This window comes from Leptodactylus fuscus, chromosome 3, assembly GCF_031893055.1.
Source record: "Leptodactylus fuscus isolate aLepFus1 chromosome 3, aLepFus1.hap2, whole genome shotgun sequence".
In the NCBI taxonomy this organism is placed as follows: Eukaryota; Metazoa; Chordata; class Amphibia; order Anura; family Leptodactylidae; genus Leptodactylus; species Leptodactylus fuscus.
In genome coordinates, this window is record NC_134267.1 from 109,413,265 (window position 1) to 109,439,889 (window position 26,625).

The following is a 26,625-nucleotide window of genomic DNA, read 5'->3' on the forward strand; positions in this document are numbered from 1 at the left end:
TTTTTGGGTTTTTTTAATCCTACTATCACAGAGGGACTGTTCCAGCTATCAAAAATGGAGTCACAAGAAAGGAACTAGATTGGCAGGTAGCGTCTACATGTGCCCCCTAAGACCCAGAGAAAGTGCAAGTCTTGTATGTAGTATATGTGCAATACATGATCCCAAACATTAAAGAGATAAGATAAAGACAACTCCATATTAAATATCCATCACAGTTAGAAAGTTGGATATACACAGAGGCAAATCTGACACAGGACATCAATATTCTGTCCCCGATACAATAAGTGTTTGAAACCCTTCCAATACATGCAGGGGTATCTCACATGTGGATAGAATACATGGGAATATATAGCAGTATTGTTCACACAGGAGTTAGACTGGTAAGTAAGAAACCCAATAAACGGCTGAGACTTAAACCTAGACCTGGATCTATTAGGTTTATGTAACAAGATAGACCGGCATGATGCCAGGTCTTAGGTCTATATAGCAAGATAGACTGGCGTATTGCTAGGTCACAGCGTGTTTTCCTCTAGGATATTGGTCTCAAGGTTTATCAGGAGACCTACATGAAAAATAAAAAATGCCCCACCAGATGCCTCGCAGTAAAAACTGTTTTTCCCAGGTCCTGATGGTGGATCCTGGTACTCAGATACTAAGCCCTTAGGCTTTCCACTAACAGAAATTTATGTGAGACACGGTCTGTCCAACACGATTAACAATTTGTTTGCAAAATGTGCAGGCTTTGGACATTTTGCCTCCATGCAGGCAAACACTAAACGGGCTACACTTTGACTCTTTGTAGTGCAACTAATTTCTGTTAACTATTTACCTAAAGCTGCCTTACAAATGAATTTAGTGTGCTCAGTAAATAGTTAAAAATCAGAAGTGCTGCCATAGACTTTCTATTTCACACAAGCAGTTTGGTATTGGATAACTTTTTCCATATTTTATTGTATAAACATGCAGTTATGACGCCATTGTTGTAGAACCCTCTCTATAGTTGCACATGTATTGAACTGAAATATCACTATACTCCCCAACGGCTTATCTCCCCTAATGGATTAATAATACTCCACACACCTAAATGGTGGTCTCTCCCTATGGAGGGACGATATCCCCCTATACTCTCCAAGTGAGAGATGATGACTGTACTGCCCAGCAGGATGGCACTATGATGGCATATTAGTAACTAATAATATGTTTGGTTGATACAGTAGAGATTTCCCGACATATACACAAAACACTCACCATATGTAGTTTGAACACTAGCCTATATTTCTAAAGCAGTTTTTGGCATTTTAGTTCTAGTTGTGCATATTACTGGTCACGAAATGGCTACTTTTATGAAAACCTGTCCTTTAACTTGAATGTAAAATGTGTTATACTTTTTGTGGTAATGGGAAACAACAGATTTTGCATTCATAATTTAATAGCGTTTTCCATGTTCGCTGCACTCTAGTGATGTATTCCCTGAAGTACAACTTGTGCCCAGGAGCATCATAGGATCCTCTGGGTAACAGCAATGACTTTCTCTTGTTATACTGCAAAAGTACTGTTCACTTCTGGGAAAAGTACTGCAAGCTGAATGTAGAAGAATCCAAAACCCAGATAATGTATGGCAGTTATAGACATACTATATGTAATACAGAAGAGTGAGGTGATTATGATTGTTTTAGCATGTATATTATCATGTATTATATGATTGTTAGATACTTAATGTATGAAAATAGATGTAAAAGTTTCCATAAAGTTAAATACATGCAGTGGGTCCTGTTTTCAAATTGATAGGGGTATTCCATCATGCATTACTATATTTAACATTATGTACAATTAAAAGGTAAAGAATTTTGCATATATAAATTAATGTTTTAATGATTGTTCTCTAATCATCTTAGTGGTGACAGTCTTCTATCTTGATTGGTTGCCAATGGATATGACCATGAATGTAGGAACATTTTATACTCTGAAACACAACCATGATTTTCTTACTGTGGCTGGGTTATTTTTTCATCTATGTAGGGTCCCTGCATCATAACCTGGCCACAGTAAGGAAATCATGACTGGGAATTTAAGATTAAAAAAAAGGTCCTGCATTCATGGTCATATCCATTGGCAACTAACCAAGACATCAGATTGTCACAATTAAGACGATTAGAGAACATTTTTTAAACTCAGCAAAATTATTATATTTGCAAAAATAGCCAACTTTTAATATTTTACTGTATTTAATATTCCCTGTATATACTTTGCAGAGATAATTTCCACACCTTAAGGGACCCTAAAGGGGCCTACCAGCTCTCTCCCCATGATTCCAACACAAAACATGACTCTACCACCTGCTTACTGAAGTTGCAGCCTTGTTGGGACAAGGTGTCCATCCACCAAGCTTCCACCACTATATCCATCTGGATCATCTAGGGTTTCACGGCACTGTTTAGGAGGTGGCCAAATAGTAGGTTTATGCACAACTACAAGCCTGTGGAAAATCCTAGACCTTGAAGTTTGTAGGACTCTAGAGCAGAGGTTTCCAAACTTTTTTTTTCTCGTAGACCACTTTCAAAATTTACTAGTTTCAGTGGACCTACTTGTAGTGCTGCTACATTTCTACCATATTCCAAAAACTCATCACAAAATGTGAAGATTAGATCTAGCGATGGAAATTTGCGTCGCGGCTGAGTTCCCTGGGGGTTCACCCGGACCACTTTGGGAATCACTGCTCTAGAGGAACCAGCAGCTTCAAATGCCTGTTTACTTCTTTGTAAGTCTGGGGTCCCATGTTCTGAAAATGCAGAAAAGCTGCAGCTAAAAACACTGCACTTTAAATTCCCTACAAAGTGGATAGGATTCTGGCTAATTCCACACATTGCAGAAAAATATCCGCAGCAGAAATGCTGCAATTTCAAAAACGCTCAAGTTTTTGTGAATCAATTATACCTGTGGAATTGCTGGCGTTTTCCGTATAGGTATAATTGAGGTAGAAAGTCCACAGAGTCTGCGGCTCGCTATTTGGGGGTCTTAGCTTTATATGGTGTTTTAGCACTTGCTCTCTTAGTTTGAAGAATTTGTCTGCCAAAAACCTTCTTCATTATGCTTTTATCTGTACAAACTTCTCTGTGCTCTGAATCAGCCACAAATCTCTTCACAGTACGATGATCACGCTTTAGTTTCTGTGAAATATCTAATGTTTTCATACCTTTTCCAAGACCTTGCATTATTTGATGTTTTTCAGCAGCAGAGAGATCCTTTGTTTCTTATATTGCTTGAAACCTGTGGCCTGCTTAAAGGGATTTTATCATTGGTAAACCCTATTTTCAATAACAGCACATCGGAATAGCCTTTAGAAAGGCTGTTTTCTCTTACCGTTATTTTTCAGCTCCGCACCGCCATTCTGGAGAATTTTCTTATTTGTTCTTTATTCAATTGTTCCCCCTGAGCTCAGAAAGTACCGGGGGCATCCCCTGTACTCAAGGCACACGCTGTTCCCGAACATTCAACACCGCCTCTCCTTGTGCTGACGCCTCTCCGCAGCATCAGCACTCGCCGAGTCTGTCTTTGGGATTTAAACCCTGCGCATGCTCAGTTGGCTGCTATTTTGCGTTGGACAGACTCGCCAAACACAGACTCCCACTAGTCGCGGTTCTTCTGCTATCCTGGAGTAACGTTGAAGCCGCTGATTGGCCTCAGTGGTTACATGACTACTGAGGCCAATCAGCGAAGGGCCTGCAATGTCACTACCTGTGACATCAGGAGTCCTCTTCCTGAGGCATTCACGTAACACAGTAGACGTTTTAGATAGTTGTCATATGGATAAAAGTGTTTTTCTCCATCAAGAAGCTACAATGGGCAATAAGAAAGGCATGTATGTATATATGTAAAGAGCACTATACAGTGCTGTGTTTACTTTAAGTACAATTTTCCTGTTGACTAACTACCTTTAAAGAGGACCTTTCACCATTTTGCCCATAGGCAGTTCTATATACTGCCGGAAAGCTGACAGTGCGCTGAGTTCAGCACACTGTCGGCTTTCCCGATCTGGGCCCGGTGTGAAGAGCTTACGGTTCCGGTACCGTAGCTCTTCTATGGTCAGAAGGGCGTTTCTGACAGTTAGCCAGAGACGTCCTTCTTCACAGCACAGCCAATCGCTCTGTGCTGTGAGAGCCAGGAGGAGCTCTTCACACCGGGCCCAGATCGGGAAAGCCGACAGTGCGCTGAACTCAGCGCACTGTCAGCTTTCCCGCAGTATATAGAACTGCCTTTGGGCAAAATGGTGAAAGGTCCTCTTTTAACACTTTTCCGACATCTGTCATACTTTTCTTTAAATATGGTGGCCACCATAGCTGCTGGATCTCTACTGTTTTATAACCACGATAAGTGTCCACCATTTTGGGTAGGATCGACATCCGCATCTATTTGTTTCCTAGGCAGCCTAAGCCTACTGACAGCTCCCAGGCTTGTCATCAATATACTGTATTTTGCTATGTGCAGACTGTAACAGAAGTGTATATATTTTACAACATATTGTAATGTATTAGCATTGTAGTCTTATTGGTTCTATGGGGTTTAAAAATAACAGTAAAAAGAACTGAAAATTCAAATCACCCTCCTTTCCATAAAACACTAAAAAACAAGTAAACTAAGTAGCACATTTGGTGTTCAAAATTGCCCGAACTACAAACTTTCAAACTGTTTTTCCCATATGATGAAAAAATCAAAAGAGCCAATGAAAGTGCCTTTTTTTTTTGCCATTTAGCCTTCCAAACAATTTTCAATGAAAAGCAATCAAGACATCAGATATTTCCCAAGATTGTACAAATAAACAGTATCTGAATGGGGATGAAAGAGAAAAACGTAAATGTGCCATTTTCTTACAGGTGTTGTTTTTATAGCATTTACCTTGCAGTCAAAAAAAATAAAATAACACGTTCACTGTATTATTTGGGTCAATATGATCACGTCAGTGCCAAATACATACACTGCTCAAAAAAATAAAGGGAACACTCAAATAACACACCCTAGATCTGAATGAACAAAATATTCTCATTGAATACTTTATTCTGTACAAAGTTGAATGTGATGACAACAAAATCATCAATGGAAATCAAATTTATTAACCAATGGAGGCCTGGGTATGGAGTTTGATGTAATGTCCTTAAAACGTGTCAAAATGAGGCTCAGTAGTGTGTGTGGCCTCCACGTGCCTGTATGACCTCCCTACAACGCCTGGGCATGCTCCTGATGAGGTTGTGGATGGTCTGCTGAGGGATCTCCTCCCAGACCTGGACTAAAGCATCTGCCAACTCCTGGACAGTCTGTGGTGCAACGTTGGTGGATGGAGCGAGACTTGATGTCCCAGATGTGCTGAATCGGATTCAGGTCTGGGGAGCTGGCGGGCCAGTCCATAGCTTCAATGCCTTCATCTTCAAGGAACTGCTGACACACTCCAGCCACATGAGGTCTGGTATTGTCTTGCATTAGGAGGAACACAGAGCCAACTGCACCAGCATATGATCTTACAAGGGGTCTGAGGATCTCATCTCGGTACCTAATAGCAGTCAGGCTACCTCTGGCGAGCACATGGAGGGCTGTTCGGCCCTCCAAAGAAATGTCATCCCACACCATTACTGACCCACTGCCAAATCGGTCATGCTGAAGGATATTACAGGTAGCAGATTGCTCTCCACGGCATCTCCAGACTCTGTTTAAGCACCTGATATTTTGGGGAGAGGTTAAAGGGTGTCTTTCAGGACTATAATGTTTCCTAAACTAATAATAGTTATGTGTGTGGCATAAACACTCTTTTGTGACAACAAATTGATGAATCATTGCAGAGTTAGTCATTAGAGATGAGCGAACAGTGTTCTATCGAACTCATGTTCGATCGGATATTAGGCTGTTCGGCATGTTCGAATCGAATCGAACACCGCGTGGTAAAGTGCGCCATTACTCGATTCCCCTCCCACCTTCCCTGGCGCCTTTTTTGCTCCAATAACAGCGCAGGGTAGGTGGGACAGGAACTACGACACCGGTGACGTTGAAAAAAGTAGGCAAAACCCATTGGCTGCCGAAAACATGTGACCTCTAATTTAAAAGAACAGCGACGCCCAGCTTCGCGTCATTCTGAGCTTGCAATTCACCGAGGACGGAGGTTTCCGTCCAGCTAGCTAGGGCTTAGATTCTGGGTAGGCAGGGACAGGCTAGGATAGGAAGGAGAAGACAACCAACAGCTCTTGTAAGAGCTAAATTCCAGGGAGAAGCTTGTCAGTGTAACGTGGCACTGACGGGCTCAATCGCCGCAACCCAGCTTTCCCAGGATCCTGAATGGAATACACTGTCAGTGTATTCCCGTATACCCGATATATACCCCGATACCCGTTCCAACGGTGTGCCCCCCCACCTTCACCCCAGAAATACCCTGCAAGTCCCCTAGCAATAGAATTGGGGCTATATACACCCACAATTTTTACTACTGGTATACAGTGCCATTGTCTGACTGGGAATTCAAAGAATATATTGGGAATACAAATACCCTCATTTCTTGCTACTGCCATATAGTGCCAGTTTCTGACTGGTAATTCAAAGAATATATTGGGGTTACGTGCACCCACAATTTTTACTACTGGTATACAGTGCCATTGTCTGACTGGGAATTCAAAGAATATATTGGGAATACAAATACCCTCATTTCTTGCTACTGCCATATAGTGCCAGTGTCTGACTGGGAATTCAAAGAATATATTGGGGTTACGTGCACCCACAATTTTTACTACTGGTATACAGTGCCATTGTCTGACTGGGAATTCAAAGAGTATATTGGGAATACAAATACCCTCATTTCTTGCTACTGCCATATAGTGCCAGTTTCTGACTGGGAATTCAAAGAATATATTGGGGTTACGTGCACCCACAATTTTTACTACTGGTATACAGTGCCATTGTCTGACTGGGAATTCAAAGAATATATTGGGGTTATAAATACCCTCATTTCTTGCTACTGCCATATAGTGCCAGTTTCTGACTGGTAATTCAAAGAATATATTGGGGTTACGTGCACCCACAATTTTTACTACTGGTATACAGTGCCATTGTCTGACTGGGAATTCAAAGAGTATATTGGGAATACAAATACCCTCATTTCTTGCTACTGCCATATAGTGCCAGTTTCTGACTGGGAATTCAAAGAATATATTGGGGTTACGTGCACCCACAATTTTTACTACTGGTATACAGTGCCATTGTCTGACTGGGAATTCAAAGAGTATATTGGGAATACAAATACCCTCATTTCTTGCTACTGCCATATAGTGCCAGTTTCTGACTGGGAATTCAAAGAATATATTGGGGTTACGTGCACCCACAATTTTTACTACTGGTATACAGTGCCATTGTCTGACTGGGAATTCAAAGAGTATATTGGGAATACAAATACCCTCATTTCTTGCTACTGCCATATAGTGCCAGTTTCTGACTGGGAATTCAAAGAATATATTGGGGTTACGTGCACCCACAATTTTTACTACTGGTATACAGTGCCATTGTCTGACTGGGAATTCAAAGAGTATATTGGGAATACAAATACCCTCATTTCTTGCTACTGCCATATAGTGCCAGTTTCTGACTGGTAATTCAAAGAATATATTGGGGTTACGTGCACCCACAATTTTTACTACTGGTATACAGTGCCATTGTCTGACTGGGAATTCAAAGAGTATATTGGGAATACAAATACCCTCATTTCTTGCTACTGCCATATAGTGCCAGTTTCTGACTGGGAATTCAAAGAATATATTGGGGTTACGTGCACCCACAATTTTTACTACTGGTATACAGTGCCATTGTCTGACTGGGAATTCAAAGAGTATATTGGGAATACAAATACCCTCATTTCTTGCTACTGCCATATAGTGCCAGTTTCTGACTGGGAATTCAAAGAATATATTGGGGTTACGTGCACCCACAATTTTTACTACTGGTATACAGTGCCATTGTCTGACTGGGAATTCAAAGAATATATTGGGGTTATAAATACCCTCATTTCTTGCTACTGCCATATAGTGCCAGTTTCTGACTGGTAATTCAAAGAATATATTGGGGTTACGTGCACCCACAATTTTTACTACTGGTATACAGTGCCATTGTCTGACTGGGAATTCAAAGAGTATATTGGGAATACAAATACCCTCATTTCTTGCTACTGCCATATAGTGCCAGTTTCTGACTGGGAATTCAAAGAATATATTGGGGTTACGTGCACCCACAATTTTTACTACTGGTATACAGTGCCATTGTCTGACTGGGAATTCAAAGAGTATATTGGGAATACAAATACCCTCATTTCTTGCTACTGCCATATAGTGCCAGTTTCTGACTGGGAATTCAAAGAATATATTGGGGTTACGTGCACCCACAATTTTTACTACTGGTATACAGTGCCATTGTCTGACTGGGAATTCAAAGAGTATATTGGGAATACAAATACCCTCATTTCTTGCTACTGCCATATAGTGCCAGTTTCTGACTGGGAATTCAAAGAATATATTGGGGTTACGTGCACCCACAATTTTTACTACTGGTATACAGTGCCATTGTCTGACTGGGAATTCAAAGAGTATATTGGGAATACAAATACCCTCATTTCTTGCTACTGCCATATAGTGCCAGTTTCTGACTGGGAATTCAAAGAATATATTGGGGTTACGTGCACCCACAATTTTTACTACTGGTATACAGTGCCATTGTCTGACTGGGAATTCAAAGAGTATATTGGGAATACAAATACCCTCATTTCTTGCTACTGCCATATAGTGCCAGTTTCTGACTGGGAATTCAAAGAATATATTGGGGTTACGTGCACCCACAATTTTTACTACTGGTATACAGTGCCATTGTCTGACTGGGAATTCAAAGAGTATATTGGGAATACAAATACCCTCATTTCTTGCTACTGCCATATAGTGCCAGTTTCTGACTGGGAATTCAAAGAATATATTGGGGTTACGTGCACCCACAATTTTTACTACTGGTATACAGTGCCATTGTCTGACTGGGAATTCAAAGAATATATTGGGGTTATAAATACCCTCATTTCTTGCTACTGCCATATAGTGCCAGTTTCTGACTGGTAATTCAAAGAATATATTGGGGTTACGTGCACCCACAATTTTTACTACTGGTATACAGTGCCATTGTCTGACTGGGAATTCAAAGAGTATATTGGGAATACAAATACCCTCATTTCTTGCTACTGCCATATAGTGCCAGTTTCTGACTGGGAATTCAAAGAATATATTGGGGTTACGTGCACCCACAATTTTTACTACTGGTATACAGTGCCATTGTCTGACTGGGAATTCAAAGAGTATATTGGGAATACAAATACCCTCATTTCTTGCTACTGCCATATAGTGCCAGTTTCTGACTGGGAATTCAAAGAATATATTGGGGTTACGTGCACCCACAATTTTTACTACTGGTATACAGTGCCATTGTCTGACTGGGAATTCAAAGAGTATATTGGGAATACAAATACCCTCATTTCTTGCTACTGCCATATAGTGCCAGTTTCTGACTGGGAATTCAAAGAATATATTGGGGTTACGTGCACCCACAATTTTTACTACTGGTATACAGTGCCATTGTCTGACTGGGAATTCAAAGAGTATATTGGGAATACAAATACCCTCATTTCTTGCTACTGCCATATAGTGCCAGTTTCTGACTGGGAATTCAAAGAATATATTGGGGTTACGTGCACCCACAATTTTTACTACTGGTATACAGTGCCAATTTCTAACTAGGAATTCAAAATGCGCAAGGCTCCCGGAAAGGGACGTGGACGAGGCCGTGGGCGAGGTCGGGGGAATGGTTCTGGGGAGCAAGGTAGCAGTGAAGCCACAGGGCGTCCCGTGCCTACTCCTGTGGGGCAGCAAGCATTGCGCCACTCCACAGTGCCAGGGTTGCTTGCCACATTAACTAAACTGCAGGGTACAAACCTTAGTAGGCCCGAGAACCAGGAACAGGTCTTGCAATGGCTGTCAGAGAACGCTTACAGCACATTGTCCAGCAGCCAGTCAGACTCTGCCTCCTCTCCTCCTATTACCCAACAGTCTTGTCTTCCTTCCTCCCAAAATTCCGAAGCTTTACAGAACAATAACCCAAACTGTCCCTGCTCCCCAGAGCTGTTCTCCGCTCCTTTCATTGTCCCTCAACCTGCCTCTCCACGTCACGATTCCACGAACCTAACAGAGGAGCATCTGTGTCCAGATGCTCAAACACTAGAGTCTCCTCCATCTCCGTTCGATTTGGTGGTGGATGACCAGCAACCCACCCTCATCGACGATGATGTGACGCAGTTGCCGTCAGGGCATCCAGTTGACCGGCGCATTGTGCGGGAGGAGGAGATGAGACAGGAGTTGGAAGAGGAAGTGGTGGATGATGAGGACACTGACCCGACCTGGACAGGGGGGATGTCAAGCGGGGAAAGTAGTGTGGATGTTGAGGCAGGTGCAGCACCAAAAAGGGTAGCTAGAGGCAGAGGCAGAGGTCAGCAGCTTAGGCGAAGCCAGGCCACACCCGGAATCTCCCAAGATGTTCCAGTTCGTACCCAGCCCCGAAAAACTCCCACCTCGAGGGCACGTTTCTCGAAGGTGTGGAGTTTTTTCAAGGAATGCGCCGAGGACAGATATAGTGTTGTCTGCACAATTTGCCTCTCGAAATTGATTAGGGGCTCTGAGAAGAGCAACCTGTCCACCACTTCAATGCGCCGTCATTTGGAATCCAAACACTGGAATCAGTGGCAGGCAGCAACGGCAGGACAAAGGCCGCCTGCCGTTCACGCCACTGCCACTGCCTCTGCCTCTGCCACTGCCACTGCTGACTGTGCTGGCGATGCACTCCAGAGGACGAGCCAGGACACCACTTCATCTGCCTCCGCCACTTTGTTGACTTCTACCTCATCCTCCCCTGGTCCTGTCTTATCTCCTTCTCCTGCACCATCAAAGGCACCATCAGGCGTTTCTTTACAACAACCCACCATCTCTCAGACATTGGAGCGGCGGCAGAAATACACTGCTAACCACCCACACGCGCAAGCCTTGAACGCCAACATCGCTAAACTGCTGGCCCAGGAGATGTTGGCGTTCCGGCTTGTTGAAACTCCCGCCTTCCTGGACCTGATGGCAACTGCGGCACCTCGCTATGCCGTCCCTAGCCGTCACTACTTCTCCCGGTGTGCCGTCCCCGCCTTGCACCAGCACGTGTCACTCAACATCAGGCGGGCCCTTAGTTCCGCGCTTTGCACAAAGGTCCACTTGACCACCGACGCGTGGACAAGTGCATGCGGACAGGGACGCTACATTTCACTGACGGCACACTGGGTGAATGTAGTTGAGGCTGGGACTGCTTCCCAAACTGGCCCGGTGTACCTCGTCTCCCCGCCTAACATTCCTGGCAGGGACACGAGAAGAACACCCCCCTCCTCCTCCTCCTCTACCGCCTCCTCCTCCGCCACCGCCTCCTCCTCCGCCACCGCCTCCTCCTCCGCTGTTAGATTGACCCCAGCTACGAGTTGGAAACGTTGCAGCACTGGCGTTGGTAGACGTCAGCAGGCTGTGCTGAAGCTGATCAGCTTGGGGGACAGACAGCACACTGCCTCCGAGGTGAGGGATGCCCTCCTCGATGAGACGGCAATATGGTTTGAGCCGCTGCACCTGGGCCCAGGCATGGTCGTTTGTGATAACGGCCGGAACCTGGTAGCAGCTCTGGAGCTTGCCGGACTCCAACATGTTCCATGCCTGGCCCACGTCTTCAACCTAGTGGTGCAACGTTTCCTAAAGAGCTACCCCAATGTTCCAGAGCTACTGGTGAAAGTGCGGCGCATGTGCGCCCACTTTCGCAAGTCGACAGTAGCCGCTGCTAGCTTAAAATCTCTCCAGCAACGCCTGCATGTGCCACAACACCGGCTTTTGTGCGACGTCCCCACACGCTGGAACTCAACGTTTCAGATGTTGAATAGAGTGGTTGAGCAGCAGAGACCTTTGATGGAATACCAGCTACAAAACCCTAGGGTGCCACAAAGTCAGCTGCCTCAGTTTCACATCCATGAGTGGCCATGGATGAGAGACCTTTGTGACATCCTACGGGTCTTTGAGGAGTCCACAAGGAGGGTGAGCTCTGAGGATGCGATGGTGAGCCTTACAATCCCGCTCTTGTGTGTTCTGAGAGAATCCCTGATTGACATCAGGGATAACTCAGATCACACAGAGGAGTTAGGGATAGCATCCGATCCGTCACAGCTGGAGAGTAGGTCCACACATCTGTCCGCTTCACTGCGTTTAATGGAGGAGGAGGAGGAGGAGGAGGAGGAAGAAGAGTTGTCCGATGATGTGATGGTGATACAGGAGGCTTCCGGGCAACTTCGAATCGTCCCATTGTTGCAGCGCGGATGGGTAGACATGGAGGATGAGGAGGAAATGGAGATTGAACTTTCCGGTGGGGCCAGAGGAGTCATGCCAACTAACACTGTGGCAGACATGGCTGAGTTCATGTTGGGGTGCTTTACAACCGACAAGCGTATTGTCAAAATCATGGAGGACAACCAGTACTGGATCTTTGCTATCCTTGACCCCCGGTATAAAAACAACATCTCGTCTTTTATTCCGGTAGAGGGGAGGGCCAATCGCATCAATGCTTGCCACAGGCAATTGGTGCAGAATATGATGGAGATGTTTCCAGCATGTGACGTTGGCGGCAGGGAGGGCAGTTCCTCCAGTAGGCAACCAAGTTCTCACCGGTCCACACAAACGAGGGGCACACTGTCTAAGGTCTGGGACACCTTGATGGCACCCCCTCGCCAAAGTGCCGCCACGGAGGGTCCTAGTGTCACCAGGCGTGAGAAGTATAGGCGCATGTTGCGGGAATACCTTTCCGACCACAGCCCTGTCCTCTCCGACCCCTCTGCGCCCTACACGTATTGGGTGTCGAAGTTGGACCTGTGGCTTGAACTTGCCCTATATGCCTTGGAGGTGCTGTCCTGTCCTGCCGCCAGCGTCCTATCTGAGAGGGTGTTCAGTGCAGCCGGTGGCATCATCACTGACAAGCGCACCCGTCTGTCAGCTGAGAGTGCCGACCGGCTCACTTTGATAAAAATGAACCACCACTGGATAGAGCCTTCATTTTTGTGCCCACCTGTGTAAAGCACCCCAACATGAAACTCCATGTCTGTACTCAACCTCTCCAATTCCTCCGCATCCTCATACTCATCCACCATAAGCGTTGCACAATTCTGCTAATACTAGGCTCCCTCCAACATGATTTCCCCCAACTCTGCTGGTTAGAGGCTCCCTCCACCCTGATTTCCACCAACTCTGCTGGTTAGAGGCTCCCTCCACCCTGCTTTCCCACAACTCTGCTGGTTAGAGGCTCCTTCCACCATGAATTTGCCCAAACTGGGCTGTTTAGAGGCTCCCTCCACCATGAATTGGTCCAAACTGGGTTTTTTAGAGGCTCCCTCCACCATGAATTGGTCCAAACTGGGCTGGTTAGAGGCTCCCTCCACCATGAATTGGTCCAAACTGGGCTGGTTAGAGGCTCCCTCCACCATGAATTTCCCAAAACTTGGCTGTTTAGAGGCTCCCTCCACCATTAATTGGTCCAAACTGGGCTGGTTAGAGGCTCCCTCCACCATGAATTTGCCCAAACTGGGGTGGTTAGAGGCTCCCTCCACCATTAATTGGTCCAAACTGGGCTGGTTAGAGGCTCCCTCCACAATTAATTGGTCCAAACTGGGCTAATTAGAGGCTCCCTCCACCATGAATTGGTCCAAACTGGGTTTTTTAGAGGCTCCCTCCACCATGAATTTGCCCAAACTGGGCTGTTTAGAGGCTCCCTCCACCATGAATTGGTCCAAACTGGGCTGGTTAGAGGCTCCCTCCACCATGAATTGGTCCAAACTGGGCTGGTTAGAGGCTCCCTCCACCATGAATTTCCCAAAACTTGGCTGTTTAGAGGCTCCCTCCACCATTAATTGGTCCAAACTGGGCTGGTTAGAGGCTCCCTCCACCATGAATTTGCCCAAACTGGGCTGTTTAGAGGCTCCCTCCACCATGAATTTGCCCAAACTGGGCTGGTTAGAGGCTCCCTCCACCATGAATTGGTCCAAACTGGGCTGGTTAGAGGCTCCCTCCACCATGAATTTGCCCAAACTGGGCTGTTTAGAGGCTCCCTCCACCATGAATTTGCCCAAACTGGGCTGGTTAGAGGCTCCCTCCACCATGAATTGGTCCAAACGGGTTTTTAGAGGCTCCCTTCACCATGAATTGGTCCAAACTTGGCTGTTTAGAGGCTCCCTCCACCATGAATTTGCCCAAACTGGGCTGTTTAGAGGCTCCCTCCACCATGAATTGGTCCAAACTGGGCTGGTTAGAGGCTCCCTCCACCATGAATTTCCCAAAACTTGGCTGTTTAGAGGCTCCCTCCACCATTAATTGGTCCAAACTGGGCTGGTTAGAGGCTCCCTCCACCATGAATTTGCCCAAACTGGGCTGTTTAGAGGCTCCCTCCACCATGAATTTGCCCAAACTGGGCTGGTTAGAGGCTCCCTCCACCATGAATTGGTCCAAACTGGGCTGGTTAGAGGCTCCCTCCACAATTAATTGGTCCAAACTGGGCTAATTAGAGGCTCCCTCCACCATGAATTGGTCCAAACTGGGTTTTTTAGAGGCTCCCTCCACCATGAATTTGCCCAAACTGGGCTGTTTAGAGGCTCCCTCCACCATGAATTGGTCCAAACTGGGCTGGTTAGAGGCTCCCTCCACCATGAATTTCCCAAAACTTGGCTGTTTAGAGGCTCCCTCCACCATTAATTGGTCCAAACTGGGCTGGTTAGAGGCTCCCTCCACCATGAATTTGCCCAAACTGGGGTGGTTAGAGGCTCCCTCCACCATTAATTGGTCCAAACTGGGCTGGTTAGAGGCTCCCTCCACAATTAATTGGTCCAAACTGGGCTAATTAGAGGCTCCCTCCACCATGAATTGGTCCAAACTGGGTTTTTTAGAGGCTCCCTCCACCATGAATTTGCCCAAACTGGGCTGTTTAGAGGCTCCCTCCACCATGAATTGGTCCAAACTGGGCTGGTTAGAGGCTCCCTCCACCATGAATTTGCCCAAACTGGGCTGTTTAGAGGCTCCCTCCACCATGAATTGGTCCAAACTGGGTTTTTTAGAGGCTCCCTCCACCATGAATTGGTCCAAACTGGGCTGGTTAGAGGCTCCCTCCACCATGAATTGGTCCAAACTGGGGTGGTTAGAGGCTCCCTCCACCATTAATTGGTCCAAACTGGGCTGGTTAGAGGCTCCCTCCACCATTAATTGGTCCAAACTGGGCTGGTTAGAGGCTCCCTCCACCATGAATTTGCCCAAACTGGGCTGGTTAGAGGCTCCCTCCACCATGAATTGGTCCAAACTGGGGTTTTTAGAGGCTCCCTCCACCATGAATTGGTCCAAACTGGGGTTTTTAGAGTCTCCCTCCACCATGAATTGGTCCAAACTGGGGTTTTTAGAGGCTCCCTCCACCATGAATTTGCCCAAACTCTGCTGGTTAGAGGCTCAATCCACCCTGATTTTCAAAACAAATGTTGGTGCCAACCTCAACTTACTACAAGGGCCAAATTCACTGCTGGTGACAAGCTCTCCTCACTGCAAGTGCCAAATACACATGTTTCAAGGTGTTTTCCTACTGTCAGAGAGGTGGTATTGAGTGTGTAAAGTGTGTAGTTGTTAGGCTGTGATGTTGGGGTAATAGAGGGTCTTTGGTGTGTTAGATGCCCCCAGACATGCTTCCCCTGCTGTCCCAGTGTGATTCCAGAGGTGTTGGCATCATTTCCTGGGGTGTCATAGTGGACTTGGTGACCCTCCAGACACGGATTTGGGTTTCCCCCTTAACGAGTATCTGTTCCCCATAGACTATAATGGGGTTCGAAACCCGTTCGAACACACGAACATTGAGCGGCTGTTCGAATCGAATTTCGAACCTCGAACATTTTAGTGTTCGCTCATCTCTATTAGTCATCCTTTATGGATATGCAGATAAGTCTCAAGTGTAATGGGTTGGGACTGAATTTCCTACAAGTAGCCATACCTGCTGTGATTGTCCTCTAAAATTTCTGTCCAGTTTCACCCCTTGAGTGACATGTTCAGTCTCTGCCTGGATCAAAGCTGTCTATAAGCAAATTGGGCTCTCCTTTGATACATTTGAGGCTAATTAGCATTTACATAAATAATTAACATTTCTGCATTGCTTCATTGGTTTAGGGCCACACTGACATGTTTCTGCTGCAATTAAATGCCCATACACAACACTGATTGGAGACATTTTGGACTTTATAGACTCCCTTTAAGTGTCAAATTAAGCTACATCAGTAATTTTGCTGTTGTGCCCCCTGTTTACTATTGATGGTAAATCTGTACATGGTCAGATCCTTTAGTATAAGTGAGATAATACAGGAAATAAGTAAGATGTGTTTTATGGAATTATGAATCCAGAATCCATTCATTTTCAACCAACATCAATGCTGAAAAACACAGAGTATGGCAAATATAGACTCAGAGCATGTCAGCATTGGCAAGATTTTAAGTAGTCATTCTACAGTGTTCTGTTCCTTCAGCATCGCCATTCAGTTAGTCACAAGCTTTGTGAACTGTATTTTAAGACTCTGTTAAAAAAAAACGATAATTTTTTTTCCCTCGCTATTCAAATCCCCTGTAGCGTTTACCATTTTTTGATAGATGGAGAGTATTGTTCCATAGAGGTAAGTTCTTCTTTTGTAATGCTAACATTTCACAAGTCATTGTAAAATATATTTTTTTAAAAAAAATGGCACACTTTTTAAAATCTGCCTTTTCAGTCAAAATGTCTTTTAGAATTAAGGGTCGTTCACCTGCTAATCTATAAGTGAGAAAAATGCAGTATTGCTTGTTGTAAAACCATTACATAGGTGATTGATAGACCTTGCACATAATATTTTGTTGTTGTACTTGTACATGACGCTGTAGACTTGATAGACTGCACTCATGACTGGAACAATATTTGATCATTGTATTTCAGCTGAATTCAGACCTGCAGCCATTCATGAATAGGAACTACAGTGACACATCTTTCAGTCTGAACTGCGCCCCTGTTGTTCTTCATCAGGAAGATATAGGAAGAGAGGCCTGGATGGAGCAGGTGAAGCAGGTAATAAAGAGTGCGATGGCTCTAGCAAGGCATTCAGCTATTCATGTCTAACATAAATAAATGAAGGAATTTATCATGTCTGTTATATTATTCATCACTATAAATTATTTATAGCGGGCACACATTTATGTTGCTTTTAACAGAGTTGTAATTGTATAATGAGTAATAAAAATGGCATAAGGAAACCACTTAAAGTATGGCCCACCTTTTTATTCAATGCATCCAAACTGAAAAGCGAAGCAATTTAGAAAATAGTCTAAATTATTTTTTTTTCATTTGTTTTGTGTTCACTTACCTCCGATGTATTTCCAAAGTAACAGTCTACAAAAACTTGTGTAGTTTGCTGCAATTGTACTGTTTCCATCCCTATATTCCTGTAGTAGACAGAGGATGGTAGTATGGCAGGAGGATGAAATGCACAGGGTGAGATCTGAGTATACAATCAAGACTTATGAAGAGTTTATTCAACTTGCATTGATGCAAGAAAATTGTTGTGAATGTGGACATATACAATACAATATGAATGGGAGATCTTTGCTAACATGCTTAGGTCCAGTTAACACCATGTTCCATCAGATGTAAAAAAGATTAATATGACTCTTAACACATTAACATTGTGGCATAAAGTGTTATTGTGACTCTTTCAATGGGTTTTTAATGACTTTTGTTTTCTTCTGAGATAGGATATCATGCTGCAGAAATTAAATTAAACAATACTACTACAATATGTATATATCAAGAGTATTGCCTGATGGACAACTCAAATTTGAACAACTTCATATATTTTTGTAACGTTTTTTTCTTTTTCTAGGCTCAGCTGAATGGAAATTTGATAGACTTGGCAAAGGTTAGTGTATACATATTTATTATACATTATATATATTTATTATACAGATTATACAGATTTATTTATTACATATTGTATTTACATAAAAATAAAAAAACAACCTAATATCTTCTGTAAAACAGTAGACCGCAAAAGCACACAAAACTAAAAATTGCTTATCTTTTCTCATTCCATTTAGCCCTTGCATTATGCCGGTAAACTAACAATTAGCGAAAAAGCCCAGGTGTAAAAGAGAGATTACATCAAACCCTACTGATGACACAGATTGGAAAATAAAATTAACTTTGGGATTATTATTTACTGTATAATTATTATTATTTTTATAGAATGTTTTCTATATTGCCTCAAAATAGCCTGTCTGCAGTTTGGGGTTAAGAATCGTAAATTCTTTGCCAAGCTATAATAATATAGATGATAATAATAAGTAATCACACTATATTAAGGAAAATTGTGATTTTTTTTTTTATTTTTTTTTATTTTTCTAATGTATTGTATAATCACTTTCTTCCCCCATAATGAACGATTGTGTCAGGAACATGTAGTAGTTTCCACAATCTGCTGTACATTTACAGAATAATGTTGACACCAGCTCACAAGCTGAGCTGGCACCATCAGCAAGAGGTGTCTTCCTGCAAAGGCCACAAGCAGTGATAACACCAAATACAGTTGTTTAATCCCTCAGATGCCACAGTCAACAGTGAGTGCAACATGTAAGGGGTTTGTTAGTACTGTGCTACTATCACTTCTATCAGACTAGCACACTGCAATATGATGCAGGATTCTGATGCTTTGTCGTTGTAATGGGGGCCACACATCTCCATCTAAGTTTAACCTATAAGACTTTGAGGCTATTAGGCTGTCAGCATGTCGCTGAATAGTATAATGCACTGCTGTCATACGTTCCCCCAAATCAATACAAGCTATAGCTCATCCCAAAAATCAAGCCCTCACACATCTCCAGTGTCTTTCAATTACGCAAAACAGATAATTATATTAAATAATTGTGTTTATTGTGCAAAAGTAGCAGAGAAATGTTAAATGTTATGCTGTTGAAAATGGACTATAAAAACATTAAAGAAAAAAAGGCAGCGTTCTTTACATAGAAAGCTATAAGGCGTTGAAGTCGCTAGGTTATGGGACTTCACTTGTTTTCTAGCAGTATTTCAGTTTTTCCTGCTCCAGTTAATAGATATTGGTGTGTTTATTGCTTGGGTGATACTGTAAATCCTCCTCCCGTCTGTGTTTCAGGGCACAGGAGTTCTCGGTATCTAATTTAAATCCTAGTTATTTTTATTGGAGAATAGAAACATTCTATGCAGATAACATTTGAGAAGTTGTAGACAAAGCAATGAAACACTGCTGTGCTCAGTGCTAGAATTACACATTGCAAAGAGAATTGGAATAGGCCAAGATTCCTCCTTCATACTGGGGTGTTTTAGTGCAGGGTGGTGTCTTGGGAGCTGCATCATTTTTACATGATGATGATGACCTGTAGAGATGTAAAATATTAATAATGGCAAAGATATTCACTTGCCCATCACATTTTCATCCTCCTTGTTAAGGTGTCTGAACACAGTATGACGACTCTTTGTTGATATGAAACTCGCTGTCACTGAGAAAGAAAATCATCTCAGAAAGGTAGCGATTTTAACTTTGCAGCTACCAGACTGAGAAGACCATAATGTCCCCCGTCACTTAACCAAACAAAAAAGCTGTCTCATGTTCGCTCAGCATGATGTGATCTCTTTATGCAGTCGTCTTCACAGGCGTGTGTTATAGCAGAGGTAGCATTTCTCTTTGTTGAGAACAATAGGGGCAAGCTTGGCATTCATCATGTCATGATAAAAATATTCTGTGCCATGTGGCAGTGTGACTTGCATTTCATGTGTGCCCGTGCTTTCTTACAGTTGCAAGAGGCAATCACGGCTGGCAAAGGTGTGACTGCAGCTATTGACCTGTGTCGTTACCATGGCAACAAAGCCCTGGAGAACCTACATTGCTTCCCTCCCTCAAAGGCCAGATCTGCCTTAGAGAACATTGTATATGCTGTGACCAGATTTCCATGACGCTGTCAGCAGAAGATTCCTGCTGCTTATTTTTATTTTCTTTCTTTTTTTTCTTCGTTCCTTTTATTTTGTATTTAGAAATGTGACCATGTAGCAGAGCCTGGGGTAGTCACCAGTGGACTCCTTTCCCTCCTGATTCTCATTCATCACATTGAGCCGTGGATGTACAGCCTATTTTTTATCTTGTTTGGATTGCTGCTGATAAAAATAGAGTAAGAGGAAAAAAAAAAAAGGTCAAATTATTTTCCCTTGTCATGCCAGAAGCACACTTGAGGCTGAACTAGTAGAAATAATTAATGAGGTTTGCTGCTGTGACCTCAGCAAATGGCCAGGAAATAAGTTCTTATTGATTGGACATAGCCAGGGATGGCGCCAGCGTGGTGGCCTGTGGTTTTCCTGCTCCTGGGAGGACAGAAGGGGTGGGATTCTGCAGGTGTCAATAGGAAATCTCTTCTCTAAACTGAGTTCCACGATACCATGCAGCGTGCGTCCATATCAAGGACACTCCTCATTAGCATGAAATGCGAACCCGCACCATCCTATGTACGTGCCCTGAACTTTATACAACACCGGCGATTCACATTCAGTCTGCTACTGAAGAACCCAAGCCCGTTCCAGTTTACATTTTATATAATGTATAGTATATAAAATAAATAATATATATTATATAATAATATTTATCATGTATAAAGAGAAATGCAGAGTATTTTCCTCTCTTAGTTTCAGTATTGCCAAGATGCTATATTTCAAGAACTCCATTTGGTGCCTCAGTTACGGGTTTTTGTCCAGTTCATCTTCACAGTGTTTACTAGAATATCAGAAATGGGAATATTTTTAAATTTATTTCTTGTATTATTTTTAATAGTAATAGAATTGTAAAAAAAATAAAAAAATAAACTAAAAATAAATCTAAATTGTTCCTTTCTAAAACAACATAGTTTCACCTGTGTAAGTGACATCAAAGGGAAACCTATAGTTTATTTTTTATTTTAGATTCTTCTGACGTTATTGATCATAAAATGTCATGCTGTTCGGTTTTCTAATGAATGTGTATCTTCCTATGAATATAAAGCGTGCAGGATTACCCGCTGGAGATGAGTTTGTATATAAGGAATGGATTTCCTCCGCTCTGCGCAGCCATCCTATATCTGAATGGGTTTCTTCCTAACCTTAGTTTGTCAGATGAAACAACTCTGAAAACTTCAGTGACAGAATATAAGGTAATCGCAAGCCGGGAACCTGAGCCTGTCTCTGTTTTGTTCATTGGAGATGATTTTTGTGGTTTGCATGCATGCAATGTGAGAACAACGTTGACAAGAAGGCTGAGTTTACACAAATGATCTAGATTGAGACTCAGCTACCTTTCTTCCTTCTGTGGTGTAATTACAGCCCAATCCGGAGACAGCTAGCACAGCAAACAGATTTCATTACATCGCTCACTTAGACACTTGAAGTAAAGTTATTTCAGTTAAGTTATCCTTTATCCATCATCTCACCTAGCTGGAAATATGGCAGAAAGTTATCGCAGAAGAGCTTGTTGCTTTATTCTGGAAGGAAAGGGATTCTGTTTTCCTCTGATATGCTGATTTTTTTTCTTATAGATAAACTAGTATTAGTCTGTTGCCTCAATAGTTTTTTTTTTCCCTCAGTTATCCAAGCAGGATTCATGGAGTATTAAGCTACATTCTACACTGGAGAATTTTGTTTCAGAAATTTCTATGAATGAAAAAGAGTTCTTTTCATCTGAATGGCTTTTTGCATGTCCCATTCAGATAAATAGGATAGTTACAAAAGTTTCTGTAGCAAATCTGCTCCATGTGAATATTTGCTTACTCTTTTTTTCAGTTATTATTCAGACTTTGGGGTACATGGAAAACCGGCGCACAAATCCTAATGTTATTGGCAGCTTTTACCAATGATCTGTGAATGAAGGGAAGACACAAATAATACTTTTTCATGCACAGCCTCATCAGTCTCTGACCAAGAAAATCCTGGGGGAGGGAGGGGTTTGGTATTGATATAAGTTGAAGAAACAATGAATCAAAGAATTATTCTAGAACAGCAGAAGTAATTTTCAACAAACTTTACATAAATCAATAGTCTCCTAGGTGAATATAGGAAACATTGTTATATATTTCTGTGTTTCTCTTTCCATATACAGTGTTGGCCAAAAGTATTGGCACCCCTGCAATTCTATCAGATAATACTCATGTCCTTCCAGAAAATGATTGCAAGCACAAACTCTTTGGTATTAATATCTTCATTTATTTTGCTTGCAATGAAAAAACACAAAAGAGAATGAAAAAAAAGTCAAATCATTGATCATTTTACACAAAACTCCAAAAATGGGCCAGACAAAAGTATTTGCACCCTCAGCCTAATACTTGGTAGCATAACCTTTAGACAAAATAACTGCGAACAGCTGCTTCCGGTAACCATCAATGAGTTTCTTTACAATGCTCTGCTGGAATTGAGATTTGAAGGGGGCCTTCTCCAAACTGCCATCAAGAGATCTCTCCACAAGTGTTCCATGGGATTCAGATCTGGACTCATTGCTGACTTCACTTTAGAAGTCTCCAGTGATTTATCTCAAACCATTTTCTAGTGCTTTTTGAAGTGTGTTTTGGGTCATTGTCCTGCTGGAAGACCCATGACCTCTGAAGGAGACCCAGCTTTCTCACACTGGGCCCTACATTATGCTGAAAAATTTGTTGGTAGTCTTCAGACTTCATAATGCCATGCACACGGTCAAGCAGTCCAGTGCCAGAGGCAGCAAAGCAACCCCAAAACATCAGGGAACCTCCGCCATGTTTGACTAAAGGGACTGTGTTCTTTTCTTTGAAGGCCTCTTTTTTTTCCTGTAAACTCTATGTTGATGCCTTTTCCCAAAAAGCTCTACTTTTGTTTCATCTGACCAGAGAACATTCTTCCAAAACGTTATTGGCTTTCCCAGGTAAGTTTTGGCAAACTCCAGCCTGGCTTTTTTTATGTCTCTGGGTAAGAAGTGGGGTCTTCTTGAGTATCCTACCATACAGTCCATTTTATTCAGACGCCGATGGATAGTACGGGTTGACACTGTTGTATCCTCGGACTTCAGGGAAGTTTGAACTTGGGGCTTTAAACTTCTTGATGACACTGCGCACGGTAGACACAGGAACATTCAGGTCTTTGGAGATGGACTTGTAGCCTTGAGATTGCTCATGCTTCCTCACAATTTTGCTTCTCAAGTCCTCAGACAGTTCTTTGGTCTTCTTTCTATTCTCCATGCTCAATGTGATAGACACAAGGACACAGGACAGAGGTTGAGTCAACTTTAATCCATTTCAACTGGCTGCAAGTGTGATTTAGTTATTGCCACCACCTGTTAGGTGCCTCAGGTAAGTAACAGGTGCTGTTAATTACACAAATTAGAGAAGCATCACATGATTTTTCAAACAGTGCCAATACTTTTGTCCACTCCCTTTTTTATGTTTGCTGTGGAATTATATCCAATTTGGCTTTTTGACTATTCTTTTTTGTGGTTTTCCATTGAAGACAAATTAAATGAAGATAATAATACCAAAGAATTTGTGATTGCAATCATTATCTGGAAGAACATGAGTATTATCTGACAGAATTGCAGGGGTGCCAGTACTTTTGGCCAACACTGTATTAGGCTTCCCCTCCCAAAACTCTTTATTCAATCTCTCAATTTCACAAGTATCTGTCTCTCCAAAAATGCTTTAGGTATATAAATACTGATGAGTATTTTTATATAATGTCTTATATCCAGTGGCATAACTAAAAATGGCGGAGCCCCAAGGCAAACATTTCACATGGGGCCTCCCCAGCCCCCTGAACTTCCATAGACACACACACACCGCATTCCTGCATGTACTACTTATGCCCCATAATGGCACCTACACACACACACACACACACACACACACACACACACACACACACACTATTATGCCCCACAGTGTCCACTGTACACAGGATTATGACCCATATTGTCCCCTGCACACAGTATTATACCCCATAGTGGCCCTGTACTCAGTATTATGCCCCATAGTGGCCTCTGCACACAGTATTATACCCCATAGTGGCCCTGTACTCAGTATTATGCCCCATAGTGGCACCTGCACACAGTATAATGCCCCATAGTGGTCCCTGTACACAGTATTATGTCCCCATAGTGGCCCTGTACTCAGTATTATGCCCCATAGTGGCCCCTGCACACAGTATTATGCCCCATAGTGGCCCCTGCACACAGTATTATGCCCCATAGTGGCCCCTGCACACAGTATAATGCCCCATAGTGGTCCCTGTACACAGTATTATGCCCCAAAATTGTCCCTGCACACAGTATTATGCCTCATTGTGGACCACCAAGCGAGGATCGGTAAGTAAATAGGGCCTGTTACCTGCTGGGGTTACTCCAGCAGGTAACAGCCTATTAAAAAAACAAAAACAAAAAAACACCACATCAGGGAACTGCGGGGCTTCCTAATGTCCCAGGCCCTGTGGAAGTGACTACCGCTGCTACCCCGGTAGTTACGCCCTTGCTTATATTGTACTGATGCAGCGTAGTGAGTTAGAGAGCAGAGTCTCTTGTCTTCTCCATTTGCAGTTTATAGGAGAGATCATAGCAGCTAGTCTCCACCCACTAGATCATGGATAACAGAACTAGAGAGACCACATGCAGAGAGGAGAACTAAAAATGACAAAATACAGAAATTTAATGGCCAGAAATAGTGCTGCTCCTCATGCACACACAACAGCTTATCCTGGAAAGTCATGTACTACATGAAAAACTAGACAAATAAGTGGGTTGATGAAAATGTGAAAACTTTTTTAATAGTGAGGAGGATAAACGCTCATGGTTTTGATGTTTTATATACAGAATACCAGTGTTTCCCAACCTTTTTAGATACAGGTACCTCTTTGACAAAAAATTTCTTTTGAACACCTCTAGGAAATATTTTTTACCAAAAAATTCAAAGGTATACTCAAAGATATTTTTGAGTTTATAACTTAAACATGTTGAATAAATTTTCTTCACTTGTAATGTTAGAAATCCTCACCAAAAACCACATCTCAACGGCATGCTTTTTTTTCTCATGCAGTTGTAACTGCACATCAATTGCACTATATGAATGCTCCCTCAAGGGTATACCATTCAATACTTCCCATTTTACCTTCCTCACCCAGCAGCTATTACCATCACCATGGTGCCCATACACTTTCTAATGCTCCCCAGTGGGCCCCATACACTTTAGAATGTTTCCCATTGGCCCTACACACTAGGACTTCAATTCACTCCAACCAAAAACATATCTAAATATGGTATGCTTTAATTCACCAAACAGTTCAATATATTAAAGCAATTAAATATTTAAAAGTTGTCATAAAATATTCCATCTGAAATTATGTCCCCATACACTTTGTTGAAAAATTGTAAACATTTCTTTAATGCCGTCTACCTCTTACTATTACCTGAATCAGTTCTTGCCACATCCCAAAGTTTCACATTTCTTTTACCAATCTTTTTTACCTGTGAATAAGGCAAATGCAAGTGTGTCTATTGTAAGGGCAGAGTATAGAGCCCCTTTTTGTGGCTGTTTATGGATGTCCTTTAGACCATTTTGTTGCCTCCTTCTTCAGGGTGATGCTTTTCAGGTATGATCCTCTTCACTTATAAGCCAGTTGGTCAAACTAATCGGCCATGTGTGGTGTTTGTTTACTGCTGTAAATCTTGTCAGATGATGTCCATCCCTGGATCCTTTCTAGTAAGACAGCCTTTGTTCACCAGCACCCATTCTTGATCACCATTGTTACTGTGAAGTCTGGTCTAATCCATATGTGGGACATCAACCACATGGAAGTCCACCTTTGAAGCGGATACACCTGACTCTTACACAACCTGGTATGGCAGGTCACAACAGGACTACCTACATGGGTCAGGGTGGGAGCTACTGAAAACTGCCCACTTTCCACATAATCTGCACTGGTGAAAGCTGTCCCACAAGCCATGGCTTGTGGCATGTAGTCACTGTACGACTAATTGGCACTCCATTTCCAATACGGATGGTGGGCTTAACTCAGAGAGCCACTTGGCACGCAATCTTTAGGATGCAAAACCACCTCATTAATGGAGGATGGGTAGAGGAAGGAAAATGCGGAAATGATGCGCTCCTGATGGGAACCCTGAAATTAAATAATAGATCAGTGGATCACCAAATTTCCTCAGAATAATTGTTCATTGTTCCCAGTGAGGGCTAGATGTTTGTTTCTTTAATGTGACACAAAAAATCTTGTGTCAGTGAGGCGCACTATACTGGTGCTGGATAGTACATTCAGAGAGTTCTTCGGTTGGCTAGAGCAGTGCCTGTGCGTTATTGGATATACTTATATTTGGGCTCTGTTGGAGAGATGTAGCCTGCAGTGAAGGTAAAGTGAGAGATAAAATTGATTCCAGTAGAAATAAGGTAATACTGTTTATGG

The 26,625-nt window shown here is 42.8% G+C and overlaps 1 protein-coding gene across 1 annotated transcript in view; it reads left to right on the forward strand.

Annotated features, from left to right (window-relative positions):
- PDSS2 (decaprenyl diphosphate synthase subunit 2) overlaps positions 1-20,961 on the forward strand; it is a 132,356-nt gene extending 111,395 nt beyond the window's left edge. The window contains exons 7-9 of the mRNA XM_075268161.1: positions 17,098-17,226; positions 18,038-18,073; positions 19,981-20,961. Coding sequence (XP_075124262.1) covers positions 17,098-17,226; positions 18,038-18,073; positions 19,981-20,139 — 324 coding nt within the window. The 3' untranslated portion in view covers positions 20,140-20,961. The remainder of the gene's footprint in view (positions 1-17,097; positions 17,227-18,037; positions 18,074-19,980) is intronic.
- Positions 20,962-26,625: the final 5,664 nt, after the last annotated feature.